General features: G+C 41.2%; 2 protein-coding genes across 2 annotated transcripts; both read left to right on the top strand.

The window, feature by feature from the left end:
• The first annotated feature begins 366 nt into the window (after nucleotides 1–366).
• On the top strand, nucleotides 367–8,205 carry tmem106a (transmembrane protein 106A). The gene is made up of 8 exons (XM_080748282.1): nucleotides 367–554; nucleotides 2,067–2,345; nucleotides 2,685–2,748; nucleotides 3,135–3,306; nucleotides 3,643–3,783; nucleotides 4,381–4,424; nucleotides 4,698–4,748; nucleotides 6,994–8,205. The coding sequence occupies exons 2-8, from the start codon at nucleotides 2,192–2,194 to the stop codon at nucleotides 7,100–7,102; spliced, it is 735 nt and encodes a 244-aa protein (XP_080604408.1). The 5' UTR covers nucleotides 367–554; nucleotides 2,067–2,191; the 3' UTR covers nucleotides 7,103–8,205.
• Nucleotides 8,206–9,202: 997 nt separating this feature from the next.
• On the top strand, nucleotides 9,203–13,202 carry arl4d (ADP-ribosylation factor-like 4D). Its single transcript, XM_080748045.1, has 3 exons — nucleotides 9,203–9,308; nucleotides 11,503–11,802; nucleotides 12,446–13,202. The coding sequence occupies exons 2-3, from the start codon at nucleotides 11,629–11,631 to the stop codon at nucleotides 12,878–12,880; spliced, it is 609 nt and encodes a 202-aa protein (XP_080604171.1). The 5' UTR covers nucleotides 9,203–9,308; nucleotides 11,503–11,628; the 3' UTR covers nucleotides 12,881–13,202.
• The last annotated feature ends 1,472 nt before the right edge of the window (nucleotides 13,203–14,674 follow it).

Raw genomic sequence — 14,674 nt, 5'->3', positions numbered from 1 at the left:
ACTGTAGCCTATATTCTGTGTGAATATATATAGGCAATATACCGCATATAGGTCTATATATACTTTATATCGGTAAGATTTTTATTTTATTTTTACTGACTACTGCATAGTAGATCTACTGTGTTCTATCTATTCGTCTGTCATTCAATGTTATATGAGATAATGGTTTCCTGTGGAAATAAGCTAATACTAGGATCTCCTTTTAGTAGACCTTGTACCAGTGAACTGTACCGTCATGAAACTGTACCTTTTCCTATGCAAACTTCTAATATTCTTCAATCAATCAATCAAAAGAAATAGGCTAATACTGCATAGCCTACACAGACTTCAAGCTTGCCATTCGCCACAGACTGACCAAGGACAGTTTCACTTTCATCACGAAGAAGGAAGTGATTGTTTTTCTTCACTCGTGTAGAGAAGGTTGGAGAGTGGAGACAGACAGTCAGACACGCACTTTGTAGCTAGACTTCTCTAAGCAGTGTTATGATAGATGTGTTAAAGTCTTTGTCTTGATGTCCTTTGGTGAAGTAGGCTAATTGAAGACAGGTTGTAAGGTAAGTGCGCTAGAATAATAACTAACTCGCAGTGGTGTATGTATAATTTGGAGGTATCTTTTCAGATTTCAGTAGCCCTGTAGCCTACCTTTACTTTATTTCTAGGCCTACTCACTCTTTGAAAACTTGTAGTTAGGTACTTTTTAGATTTTGATTAGGCTATTATTACCAAATAATATACATGACCAACTGGCAACTTCAGCCCTTACGTCAGTCACATTCCAATCCTTAAAGTCACATCTGCTACATTTCGGCTCATAATAATGCATCGCGATATAGCCTACATTTGAAAACCTGAAATGGGACATTGTGCACAATGAGTGAGTAGGCCTAGGCTACTTTCTACTTTTGGTACTTTAATAGGCCTACATTTTGATACCAATAGTTTGGTAGGCTACTTTTACTGAGGTAGACCTACATTTTTAATTCGATACTTTTAAGTAAAACATTTGAGTACCTTTTGTGTGTGTGTGTGTGTGTGTGCGTGTGCGTGTGCGTGTGCGTGTGCGTGTGCGTGTGTGTGTGTGTGTGTGTGTTTGTTTAGGGAATGAACTCTGTCTTGTCTTGTTTTGATAATGGTTAATGAATAATGATACTAAATTTTTAGGCTATATCAGCTTAATCAGCCCTAGTAGTATAACTTTAATACCACAGGTGAACCCCTGCTGTTCAGCTAATTGTTATTAAATAACAGAATTCTGTAGAGGGATTTTCATACACCAAAAGAAGCATTTACTAATGTAATTAGCCCAGCAAAACTGCTCATTGGCACCAGTTATAGCAAGCAAGCATTTTTTTAACACTCAGAAATGTAACCTTCAGACTTTCAAACAAATACAGTAGGCTGCTGCTAACCTAGAAAATGGTGGACTCTGCTCAGTTCTCTCAAATTTATTATAGGAGTGTTATTTTATTGGACTTTTTCTGTTTAAGTCACCACTCTGTGAGCTCTTAAAGTTAACAAGAGTTACTGTATGTATGCAGGGGTGTCGCATCAAATTCTGGGCCCTGGGTACAAGGATTCACTGCGGGGCCCCCCATGGATGTTCTTCATAGGGGGAGGAGGTTTGACCCATTTAGACTGGGAACGCATTATTACACATTATTTTGTGCTTTAACTATTGAAAAATAGCAGATATACAAGCTCACAGCTGCTATATTTTTGAAAAATCGTGTTAAAGTCTTTGAATATTTCAAATCCTTCTAAAGATTTTGAAAAACCTATATTTCTATGTCAGTGGTGCTCACACTTTTTCATGTGAATTAAGGACCCCCAAAATGATATGTGTCTATTTGGCCACGAACCCCCATCTCAAAATATTGCACACATTTTCACTACTTTTCAAAAATAGCAGATCTACAGGCTCGCAGCGTGGCATCAATAGCTAAAGTATAAAATAATTAAGGCCCCTCCCTCCCACCTTGGGCCCTAGTAACTCATCACACTTTTCCCCCCCTTGTGACGCCCCTGTATGTAATTGTAACACGAGTGTAATGCATGTCTTTCAACAGGAGCTTGGGTGGCGTTGAGGGAGCATAAGTTAAGGAGTGTTTCATGGACCATTGTGAGGATCACTCCATGCGGTTTTGAGCTTGTTTCTAGGAAAACAAACCAGTAAAAGGAGACTCGTGGTAGAATGGTTACCTTTGGGCAAACCAATGGCAAAACCACAGAGGCTCCTGAACTGAAAGATGAGAAGGGAGAGCACGAGTACCTCTCCTATCCTCGTTATGGCAGTATATGTGGAGACACCTGCCCCACATGTCGTGGAACAGGACGCATTCCAAGAGGTAGGCTTCTACTTGCATGTCATTCGGACAATTATATATTTCGTAATACTTAGGAAACAACATCTTTGTGTAAACATTCTCTGTGTATTATTACACTTTTATTGACTTTCTCTGAAATGTTATTTAAACAGATACATTAAGAGAGAACATGCTATTTACAGCGATGGTGTTTATGGGCATGATTTAGCGATTCAGGGTGCAATGGTTGTATAGATTGTTGTCGCTCCTTTGGGAAACGAAATGGGTCCCGCTTATTTAGTAGAAACCACTCTTCAACATCTCTTCAGTGCGTGTTACAGAGTGCAGGAATTGGATGACGTACTTCTCTCTTTTTGACAGGACACGAGGACCAGCTAGTTGCTGTAATATCCTGCAATGACAAAAGACTGAAGCCCAGGCACACGTAAGAGTCATGTATCTTTGGATGGATGTGTATGTGTGTGGTGTGTATGTGCATGTGCATGCATGCGTGTGTGTGTGTGTGTGTGTGTGTGTGTGTGTGTGTGTGTGTGTGTGTGTGTGTGTGTGTGTGTGTGTGTGTGTGTGTGTGTGTGTGTTTGTGTATTGGAACCTCATAATGTCCTTGTGGTGTTTTATCATGTGATCATTGTGAAACTTTGTGTATTGTGACTATAACGTCACACAGGCTTGTTGATAACTGCTGTATCACTGTGTGTGTGTGTGTGTGTGTGTGTGTGTGTGTGTGTGTGTGTGTGTGTGTGTGTGTGTGTGTGTGTGTGTGTGTGTGTGTGTGTGTGTGTGTGTGTGTGTGTGTCCATGCAATTCCAGGAAACGCTACGTGTGCATCTCGATGGTTGTGTGTCTCTTCGTCAGCTGCCTCATCCTCTTCTTCCTTTTTCCTCGGACCGTCACGATCACCCCTGTGGCTGTCCAGTCTGTCATGGTCTACATGGGGGTGAACCCAGAGTCAAAACTTCAACAAATCTCCATGGAAGTCAAAGTAAATTTGTGACTACACAGTACATTTTCTGGAGTGTTACTTTAGCATCGAAGGGTCCATTTGGTTTCATTTTACACTCTCAAGAGTTAAAGATCTAATAAGGGTCCATTTGGTTACCAACTCTCCATCATTTTGCTGGGGACCGCCTGGAAACCCCTCAAGGACCACTGGTTGAGAACCACTGATCTAAATACAACCAACCGATAGAACTTACATAATCATAATATTGTGTGAATTACTACCAAAAGACCTTTAATACCAAAGAGAAAGATGTATAAATATCTAGACATATCAATGTCACACTCACTGAATGAGTTTTCTTCCCCACTCTTATAGAATCTCATCAACATCAGCAACCAGAACTATATCCCTGTTCAGATAGTCGAGCTTGACGTCCAAGGACTGATCATCGGGACAGTCAGGGGCAGAAATAAGATCTGCAATATGACCAGCCTCCAGTCACGTCACACGAAAACTGTGAGTTTCTGATAATAATTCTGTCACACCATAATTCTGTACATAATATATAGTGCTATAATAATAATCATAATCATATTAATAAAGGACAACTTTGTTTTTTTACAACAAGGGTTCATATTTTAGATAGTCATTAGAGAAAAGAAAAAATGAGTGTTAAAATGTTTTAGTTTACTTCTTTCTATCGTTTGAGTGATTTTAACGATTTTGATTTGCATGCATGCCCTCAGGTTGGGGGCATGCATGCAAGTGGCTAATTTAGACACGAAAAGCCCATTCCCAAGATGCACTGCAATCTTTCATGGGCAGATGTGACTTATGGGTGCAAATAGTAACAAAGAAATTGCTGCATTATTGTGTCTAAAAAGACATATTTAGTCACTTGTACGCATGCCCCCACCCACTGAAATCAAAATACCAAAATAGCTAAAACAATAGAAAGCAGTAAATTAAAAGATTTCAGCACTAATCTTTTCTTTTCTCTAATTACAATCTAAAATATGAACCCTTGTTGTTAAAAAACAAAGTTGTCCTTTATATACTATTATATTGTTTTGTGCATAGAATTTCTAACGACTGCTTATTACACTTTTGCAGTATACTTTTCAAATTGACCTGACAATCGATGAACCTGGCTTAAAGTGAGTTTGAAATTCTTTATTGTTGATAATAGAATCCATAACGGAAAGGTTTGTGTAGTTTAGCAGAGGAAACATTTATAGTTGGCCCTGTATAAAATAACGGTACAAGATACAGTCAGAGTGTAGTGCTGCTGAGTCTAGGCATATACTAATTTAAATAATCTTTTAAATGGACTAAAAAATAAGTCATGTAAATATATTATTTAAATAAATAATTGACATGCCATATTAACTCTATAAAGTTCACTAATTAATGTGATTTATCTGTTTCAGCGACTACTGCAGGAAGAGTCTCAAGGTTCATACATTGTTCTTGGAGTTGCAGTAAGTGTCAATCCTTTTCTTTACATCAACGGAAAGGGGTAACCACAGCAGTATCGCTCAAACCTACAAAGATGTTAAAGACTTCACTTGGTGTTTCTTGACATGGTTGAATTCTCTATAACACCCCAGTTCTATTCTTTACATTCAATGACATTTTGGCAAAGACTTGGACTTGGAATGGTTGAAATGAAACTACTAACAAATGAGAGAAAGAAGATAGCAAGGGTGCTACTGGTATCCCTCAAACCACCGGTGCTCATGAAAGGGAATACAGTGAGCAAAAGAGGACAGAATGTGCCACAGAGGCACAAAAATCCAGGTCCATGAACTCAGGTGGATTCAGAAATAAAAGGCCTTTATTTGGGCAACGGGCTAAAACATTAAAAAACACCAACAGGTTTCGGCAAACGCAGACAGAGTTTAGGCCTAATTGCAGGCCTACCAGGTATGTCCACAGTGAGGACCTGTAGCCTGCAGGCCCCCTGGTGGCATCCTACACATGTTGTCAACACAGCACAAAACAGGGTATACCTACAGTCTGGCCAACAGTATTTAATATCAAAACCCTGTTTGATGGTTATTGTCACATGACTCTGCATAATTTAGTGAAAAGAATCACGTTTTGCTACAATAAGTGACAGTTGTTGCATTTGTGGTGGTCAGTGGAATCTCCTCTGGCTCTGTGTTGTTTAGAGCAGTGGTCCTCAACCTTTTCAGGCCGCGACCCCCAAAATAATCATATTTTAACTGGGGACCCCTCCACCTTACGAGCATTAAGAGTTGAGGCATAACCTTTTATATAACACAAATCTATTGTGATTATAGCAGATCTACATGCTCACAACGCCTCGCGTCGGGAGGCGTTGTGAGCATGTAGATCGGCTATTTTCACATTGTCTGCCTCTAATATTTGACAATTTGGCCAATCTTAAATTTGTAATTTTAGAGGTATTAAAAAGTCCTTAAATCGTCACTTTAGAAACTTGAATAAACCCTCTATACACTTAAATTTTATGTTGGTTTGTTTACTGTTGAGTGAAAAAACAATGTTGCACATTAGGCTAATCATCTGGGGACCCCCCAAAATAATTTGGGGACCCCACAGGTTGAGAACCACTGGTTTAGAGCACTGGTTCCCAAACACTAGGTCGGGACCCATTTGTGAGTCGCGGACAGATTTTTATGGGTCCCTTTGTTTTGTTTCCTACATTTTGTTTATTAATTATTATTATTCAAAATATAAAAAAAAAAACATTCCCCATTTTCTGTAATTTCATGAAGAAATCAAAGAAAAATCAACAAAATTCCATAGAACATAAATGTTTAAGAAGTAGTGAAAATAGCTGATCTACAAGCTCACAATGCAGCACAAAGCGACATGTTGTGAGCTTGTAGATCTGCTGTTTAGTTTTCACTAGTTTGGGTCCCAGGCAAACGGAACCACTGGTTTAGAGGCTCCTCGATAGCTGATTCAAATCAGGGGAAGATCAGAGCAGTTCATGAGTTTTGCCATTTCCTGTAAAATAGGCCTCTCGCGGACTCCTGCAAACTTTGGAAGGCAATTGGAATTAAAAATGAAAAATCTGATTCATACATTGTTATGACATGATTCCAGAGATTAATGTGTACCGATTGGTGTGAATTTTAGACCAAATCTGTATCAGTAGTAGAAAAAAGTCTGTTTTCTGAAGAAAATGCAAAAAGAAAAGGCCACCATGAGACTGATTTGAAATATTTGGGTTTGAGTGTCTTCCTTGGTCTGCTAGGAGGATGTAATGGATCCAGCATTAGTCAACTCTCTCTCACTTCCTCCCTCTCTCTCTCTCTCTCTCTCTCTCTCTCTCACACACACACACACACACACACACACACACACACACACACACACACACACACACACACACACACACACACACACACACAGACACAAAGAAACACACACACACACACACACACACACACACACACGCACGCACGCACGCACGCACGCACAAGGTGAAGTATGACTGTAAACAGTGTTTGACTGCATATTTTGCTCTTTGAGTCACCACAGGAACAGAACATGCTATAAAGTATAATAATGTGTAACTTGGCTCCTACAGTACAGTTTTTTAAATTACAACTCTGGATGACCAGAGTCGGCAGGACTCTCTTGATAAACTTCACATTCTATGAAAACTTTGGTGTGGTTTTCTGCTGAAATAAATGAATAAAATAAAAATGACAGTTCTTTTGTGTTCCACAGGATGACGATGAACATAACCTACCTATCCCATGTGGAGCAAGTGTCTTTGAATACCTATGAGTATATTGACTGTGGTGCCAACTCCACCATCCCTCACCCTATGGCTTGAGCATGAGGGCAGAGTTGGTTCCTAACTATCATTTAGCTGGGGACCCCCTGGTTCTCCCTCAAGGACCCCTGGGGGTCCCCGGACCCCACTTTGAGAACCAATGCTCTAAAGAGACAAGCATTGTGAATACAATATTCTTTATAACTGGCTGTCTGAAAGATAGCATCAGTATTGTGCATAGCGGTATATACCGTACTTTTTCTTTTTACTTATATGCTGCTTTAGCAAACCCTGTGATTTCAGTCACCAGATATCGTCGCCGTTGGGTGGAAAGTTTGGAAAGCTCATATGTCCAAAAGTGTTACTTTTCAGGATTCAAATTCAAAAATAGCAAAAGTAGCAGATCTACAAGCTCAAAACACGTCGCACCGTGCTGCGTTTCGAGCTGGTGAATCTGCTACTTTTGATGCCTTTAGTGTGACACTGAAATATGATTAAGCAGGGCATTCATTTACAAAAAAACACAAAACATTTGAACATGGAGATAAGAGGTTTCTGCCCAACAGCAACGATATACTGCATCATCTGTTATCATGTGATTTGTTGTCATATACTGTACGGTGTTATTTGTAATATAATGTATCATTATTTTGTTGCTGAAATTGCTTATGGTCAGGGAATGAGTTATCGACTATATGTCACATATTTCCTAAACTGGGTGTGGACTCTTGATAATACATTGTATGTTTTTATTAGCACTTTATCATAGCCCTATATTTGTATTCTTTTGTTCATTATTATACTCTTTCTTAAAGACTTCATTATGTCCAGATCACAGATTTAAAGGATCTGTCCATCGCTGATCTTGGAAAGCATCCAAGGGCTAATAATGGCTGGAGTTTATACATCTCATGTGTCATTTCTATCGCTGTAGTATAGAATAATTTGAGAAGGGAATAGAATAGAATAATTGTATTTGTGTCTAAAACCACAACATAGATAAAATTACCAAAATGCAGAAGCTTGTTTGCACTGTGTTCACCGCTGTTGGAAATGCTGTGTGAAATTTACAGAGAGTACATGTAAATGATCAACATGCAGCTATGATAAATAAATCCCATGGGCATGGGCATTATGAAAAGAACCTTTTCAATAAAAACAACTGAAAACATGAAAATCATAATCTTGTCTATTTTGATACTATCATGGCTTATAAAGTAGAATGGGGGTATAGATAACTGTGATATTCAGGACTTTGTATTTTATAAGGTAATACTCGAATGATAACTCTTTTACTTTCAGCTTATTGTTTTGTAGCTACTCCTTTGGATTTCTGCCTTAGTTCTTGTTGAGAAAGGACACAAGATATATAAAGACTGATGAGGGGTTCTGGATAGTAAATTGTGGCATGCATATCACACAAATATTAACCTGTAGTTCTGTAAGGATAGGCAGATGTATAATCAGTGTATGACTTGAAGAAATTTACAACAATAATTAACAATATAATATATAATTGAATAATTGAAGATTGAAGCACTATTGTGATAAGAATTTAGGGACGTCATGAAAACAATGATTCTCGTTTACTTCCCAATCCTGTCCCACTTTATACGCCATTGGTTCTCAAAGTGCGGTCTGGGGACCCCCAGGGGTCCTTGAGGGTGTTCCAGGGGGTCCCCAGCTAAATAATGGATAGTTAGGAAACAAATGGACCCTTATGGGTTTGTAACTCTGCTCTGAGTGTGTACAAAAGGAACCAAATCCATTTGGTTCCATTTGTACACTCATTGATTTTACAATATAAATTGGATTCGCAGAGATAGAAATGCCATTAAATGGTGGTCTGTAGCCTAATGAATGAGCAAACTGGAGGTCCTTGAAATTAAAATGGTTCAGAATCACTGCCAGAGCCTTTAAAATATTCTCTTAAGGGGGTCCCCTGGGTATCTTTTCAAATGGGGGGTCCGCAGGCTCAATAAGTGTCAATTTGGGGGTCCTTGACATGAGAACCACTGAAACGAACAGCCACCGCAATCCCATACTTTGCCAGCAGGGGGAGGCGTGTAGACGTCCAGAGTGGACAGTGACGTCACACATGCTTGTTATTTCGGGTCCCTTCAGTGCTCTGTCAGTGCAGGGAACGGACGGGATCAGGCGTACACGTTCAGCATTGGAAATAAGCACTATTTGTTGAAATGTGGATGTGTTCTTCTTGCATTGGGATAATGTTTTCACCGTCCATTCAAGTCAACATCTAGAGCAGGTAGGCCTGTAAGCGACATTAGCCTACTTATTTATGCATTGCAGAGAAAATTCATTTCTTGATTTTAATGTTTTATTGTTTTTTTCTTTCTTTCTGTGAAATGTGTATAAATTGGACTGCAAGCATTTTGCATATCTGATATCTTTTAATAGCAAGACTTATAATTTTCTACCGTGAATTGGGTGGATTTATGTATGATATAGGCCATTATGTAGGTTATAAATGAGCAGTGTTATTTGTAAATTATATTTTAATGTACTGTAGGTGGCCTACTACTTCAATGCATTATCATTGCCTGGCTGTCACTGCTGTGCTTTTCCAGAATATTCACAGAATTTAGCAGTCTGTTGAAAGTAATGTTTTTTCCCTAGGACAGAAATGGGATAACTGTTTAGATAGCGGTTTCCCCCCTATTCTGTTTGATGGAGATCAGCACCCCAAACAACAGGATTAGCGCTGCAGCAACTGACTGTTGACAGAGTCTGCCCATGAATTGATATGTTGCATTAAACTTTAAATAAATCCGGCCCTAAGAAAACCCATTCTGGTTAGCAGTCTTAAGAGGATTAGGCTGGGTAAATAAGGAAGTAGAGTTACTTCCAGCCACCCAATTAAGTGTTTCGAGTCCCCACATTTCCACATTACATACATTACACTGGAAACTAGAAGCAGTGCTCTTCCGAGCACAGGTCTCCACCAGACCGTGCGTCCTTGTGAACTGATCGGTGGAGTTATAGGTAAAACCACAAATCAGCCTGTTATAGCGCCACCATGAGGCTGATTTAAAAAAGAATACGTGGCATTTCTTCCTCGGCCTAGTGGGAACGTGTGTGCGCGATTTCATGATAATTGCACTTTGCGTTTGTGATTTGAGGCATTTTGTTCCAAACGGCTCAATCCTACAAACTTTGGAAGCCAATCTTAGCCAATCAGGATGGAATATGCCAAATCGGAAAGATCCGTGTCGATCACATGACTGTCGAGATACTGCCTACCGATTTGTAGGATTTTTGGACAAAATCTGTAAGAATAGTGCACAGAAATGTGTTTTGCAAACATCGGCCACTAGGTGGCGCTAGAAAAGGCCCATTTTAAAAATTTAGGGCAGAGGTTCTAGTTTGGCATCCAGGGAATGTGTGTGCTCACTTTGGCAGCGACCGGGGCAACGGCGACTGAGATTAGCTGCTCACAAACTGCGAGGACGCACGCAATCCTACAAACTTTGGAAGCCAATCTTAGCCAATCAGGATGGAATATGCAAAATCGGACAGATCCGTGTCGATCACATGACTGTCGAGATACTGCCTACCGATTTGTAGGATTTTTGGACAAAATCTGTAAGAATAGTGCACAGAAATGTGTTTTGCAAACATCGGCCACTAGGTGGCGCTAGAAAAGGCCCATTTGAAAAATTTAGGGCAGAGGTTCTAGATTGGCATCCAGGGAATGTGTGTGCTCACTTTGGCAGCAACCGGGCCAACAGCGACTGAGATTAGCTGCTCACAAACTGCGAGGACGCACGGACGCGAAACATCGGCCACTAGGTGGCGCTAGAAAAGGCCCATTTGAAAAATTTAGGGCAGAGGTTCTAGATTGGCATCCAGGGAGTGTGTGTGTTCACTTTGGCAGCGTCCGGGCCAACGGCGACTGAGATTAGGTGCTCACAAACTGCGAGGACTCACGGACGCACGGACGCACGGACGGACGGACGGACGGACGCACGGACGGACGGACGGAGGGGAAAACATACTCTCCCCTCAGCCTTCGGCTGGTGGAGACAATCAATTCAATGACTGTTTAATAGGGTCACAAATGAGGAATTATTTGTGACCCTATTATGCCAGTCAGTCTGTCTCTCTGAGAGACTTAATACAACTAATAACACATTGTGATATTGTGTAATTTTGTATATTTAGGTCCAGACAGGTTGCATGCTTTGAAAGTTGAGAAATGTCAGTGAGTCTGATTGGGCAATGTATGTGATGTTCAGTATTACAGATGTGTTTGTAATATTATTTAGTGTGAGTGTTTCCACCCAGTGTGTTGCATGCATTGCAGTCTATCTGACATTCGTTTCTCAACTCCACTCACCACACTCCATATAATATGATCATGTGAAATAGCACATTCTATCTAAAAACACCCATTGTCTTCTCCTTGAATGTTAACTCTGTGCTGTGTTTGTTTTGATAAGGCCATGAGACTCACTCCGGTCCTGACCTTCTCCACAACCTAACAGGGAATAAATGCCAAACGGTTGACAAAGGATTTTATCTGACACCTGACCTGAAGTAGGTGATAGAACCGTCCGCTGGGCAGCATGGGGAACCAGCTGACAGATATCGCCCCCAACGCCCGCTTCCTGCCAAGCTTCCAGTCGCTGCACGTGGTGGTGATTGGCCTAGACTCGGCCGGCAAGACCTCTCTGCTTTACCGACTGAAGCTGAAGGAGTTCGTCAAGACCATCCCCACCAAGGGCTTCAACACGGAGAAGGTTGGTCTTCCTCCTCGAGCCCACCTTACCGTTTATCACCACGTCAGCGTGGGGTGGCTCAAAGTAGCTGACAGAGTACAGCATCTTGCAATGGGCCTGGTGTACAAGATACACTACACCTCAATGATACCCATGTACCTGACAAAATACTTCCTAAAGGTCAAGGATGTCCATGATCACAACACCAAAGGCAGCTTCACTAATCATGTTCAACCTAGATTTAACATTAAAACACTAACACTAATTCGTTCTCCAGCTATACCACCAACATGTGGAATGCCCTTCCGCAGGCCTTAAATTAGTGCAAATCCCATCCTCCTTCAAAATTGGTCTGAAAAGTCACCTTCAGAGGGCTGCTACTAGTGACTTGTAAATAGATTAAGCCCTTATGTTTCCATCCCCCCCCCCCCCCCCCCCATTTCTCTGCTTTTGTTATTGATGTTATCCTATGCAAAGTAATCTGTTCTATCCGTCTGTCTTTCAATGTTATATGAGATACATAAAGTGGTTCCAGTGTAAATAAGCAATAAAGATGACTAGGATCTCCTTTTAGTTGACCTTGTACCAGTGATTTGTGCTGTTATGAAACTGTACTTTTTCCTATTGCAAACTTCTAATAAATCCTTCAATCAATTCAATCAAGGTCAAGGTCGCCATCGGGAGTTCGCGGGCCATCACCCTCCAGGTGTGGGATGTGGGCGGCCAGGAGAAGCTGCGGCCCCTGTGGAAGTCGTACACGCGGCGGACGGACGGCATGGTGTTCGTGGTGGACTCCACCGAGCTGGAGCGCATGGAGGAGGCCAAGGTGGAGCTGCACAAGATCACGCGCACCTCAGAGAACCAGGGCGTGCCGGTGCTAGTCCTGGCCAACAAGCAGGACGTCGTGGGCTCCGCCCTGGCGGCGGGCGAGGTGGAAAAGCTGCTGGCCGTGCATGAGCTGAGCGCCGCCACACTGCACCACGTCCAGGGCTGCAGCGCCGTGGATGGCCAGGGGCTCCAGACGGGCCTGGAGAAACTCTACGAGATGATAATGAAGAGGAAGAAGACTGTGAAGCACAGCAGAACTAGAAAGAGATGAGCCTTTCATCCCCGCACTCTGGATATTTTCAGATCTGTTCACTATCGAGACCTTTTTAGTTCATAGGTTTCCCCTTTTTAACGGGATGGCTTCTTGTGCCAACAAAGGAACCAACTTAAGGTGGCCTCGGGGTCAGGAGAAATGGATTTTGGTCCTAATTTGTCTTGCTGTATGGACACAGTTACTCAAACACTCTTCTTGCTGTGCAGCTGCCATTTGTACTTAATGACTTTGTGTTATAGATTTCCAAAAGGACACCTTGAGAATTGGGATTTTAAGAGAGATCATTATTGAGCACTTGTCCTCCCTTGTTGAGAGAAACATTTCCTTGTAACATTAGCTTTTCCCACAATGTGATGAGTGCTTGGTGAAGTAAAGGAAAGCTGTCTTCTTTGGTGAAGAAAAGGAATTGACTGAAATACAGGCTTAGGTAAAGAATGATTTTTCTAGTCACCAGATATTTTATAAAGTAGTATCCACTTCTTTTCTCTCCAAAGTTGTAATACCGTTGCACTGACATGTGTACCCGTTTATCCACATTTTGAATAGGATTTTCAAAAATATGTTTTCAGCAGTATGAAGTAAAATGGCATAGAATTTATGTTCATAGCCATGGAACAATAATCCTAAATGCATTCCTCTCATGCCACAGAGGTTTCACTTGGACTAACAAATAGTGTTTATACAAATTGTACAATTTCTTTAGTTTTGTTTAGTTTTTTTTTTTATCATTGAAGATTTAATAAATCAAAGCACTGTACTGAACGTCCATTGTAATCTTTGTACTTAATGTTACTGGAATTCAGGGCGCCTTGATGGATTGGTGCCATAGTGTGCACTGTGCATGTGTTACTTGGGACACTTGAATGACATCCATTTGACAACAAAGATTCAAATATCTTTTAATATCTTTTCAAATGTGTTATCTGGGAAGAAAACTCTCCATGGGAATCTGGTTTAGTTTTGTGCCTATGGATTTACACTGTAGAATAGATGGATTATTCAAAGAATCAAATTCCGCCCCAGGTAATAAAATGAACATGACGACATTTCCTTTCATAACTATAAATAGCCACAATTGGACCTCTGCTGCCACCCTGGTGAAGACAAATGGAATGTCCTACAGCATATAGCATATGAGCCATGACTGAAAGAGCAAAGCCTACAATACATGTGTACATGCATGCAGTATGATGCAGATGTGATGCAATGAGTGCATAAATAGCTAGTTTGACTATTGCAGTTGAATGTATTATTCTGCAGACACACTCAATTACAGTTAGGCCTACAAAACAAAAATGGGTACACTTATAACTAGAAGAAGTGCTCTTCCGAGCACAGGTCTCCACCAGGCCGTGCATCCTGGTGGTGCTACTGTATAATAGGCCAATGTAAAAAGGGTGGCATATGTTCTTCGCCTTAGAGACCTTTCATGGCAATCGGACGCTGCATGCATGATTTGAAGCATTGTGTTCCAAAAAATGTATTTTGCTAAAGTCTACCTGCTGGTGGCGCTATAACAGGCCAATGTGAAAAGGGTAGCATTTGTTCCTTGACATAGTGGGAATATGTGTGGCAAATTTCACGGTAATTGTCTCCACCAGCCGAAGGCTGAGGGAGAGTATGTTTTCCCCTCCGTCCGTGTGTCCGTCCGTCCGTCCGTCCGTGCGTGCGTGCGTGCGTCCGTGCGTCCTCGCAGTTTGTGAGCGCCAAATCTCAGTCGCCGTTGGCCCGGTCGCTGCCAAAGTGAGCACACACATTCCCTGGATGCCAATCTAGAACCTCTGCCCTAAA

This window comes from Nannobrachium achirus (genome assembly GCF_963921795.1).
Source record: "Nannobrachium achirus genome assembly, chromosome: 18".
NCBI lineage: Eukaryota > Metazoa > Chordata > Actinopteri > Myctophiformes > Myctophidae > Nannobrachium > Nannobrachium achirus.
This window is presented reverse-complemented; position numbering and strand designations above follow the sequence as displayed.

Excerpts from the sequence above, each read along its gene's own strand:
- tmem106a (XM_080748282.1), top strand. The coding sequence starts at position 2,192 with ATGGTTACCTTTGGGCAAACCAATGGCAAAACCACAGAGGCTCCTGAA. Across the intron at positions 2,749-3,134 it reads AGACTGAAGCCCAGGCACAC|GAAACGCTACGTGTGCATCT; the intron begins GTAAGAGTCATG and ends ATGCAATTCCAG. Across the intron at positions 4,425-4,697 it reads ATCGATGAACCTGGCTTAAA|CGACTACTGCAGGAAGAGTC; the intron begins GTGAGTTTGAAA and ends TATCTGTTTCAG.
- arl4d (XM_080748045.1), top strand. The coding sequence starts at position 11,629 with ATGGGGAACCAGCTGACAGATATCGCCCCCAACGCCCGCTTCCTGCCA. Across the intron at positions 11,803-12,445 it reads AGGGCTTCAACACGGAGAAG|GTCAAGGTCGCCATCGGGAG; the intron begins GTTGGTCTTCCT and ends AATTCAATCAAG.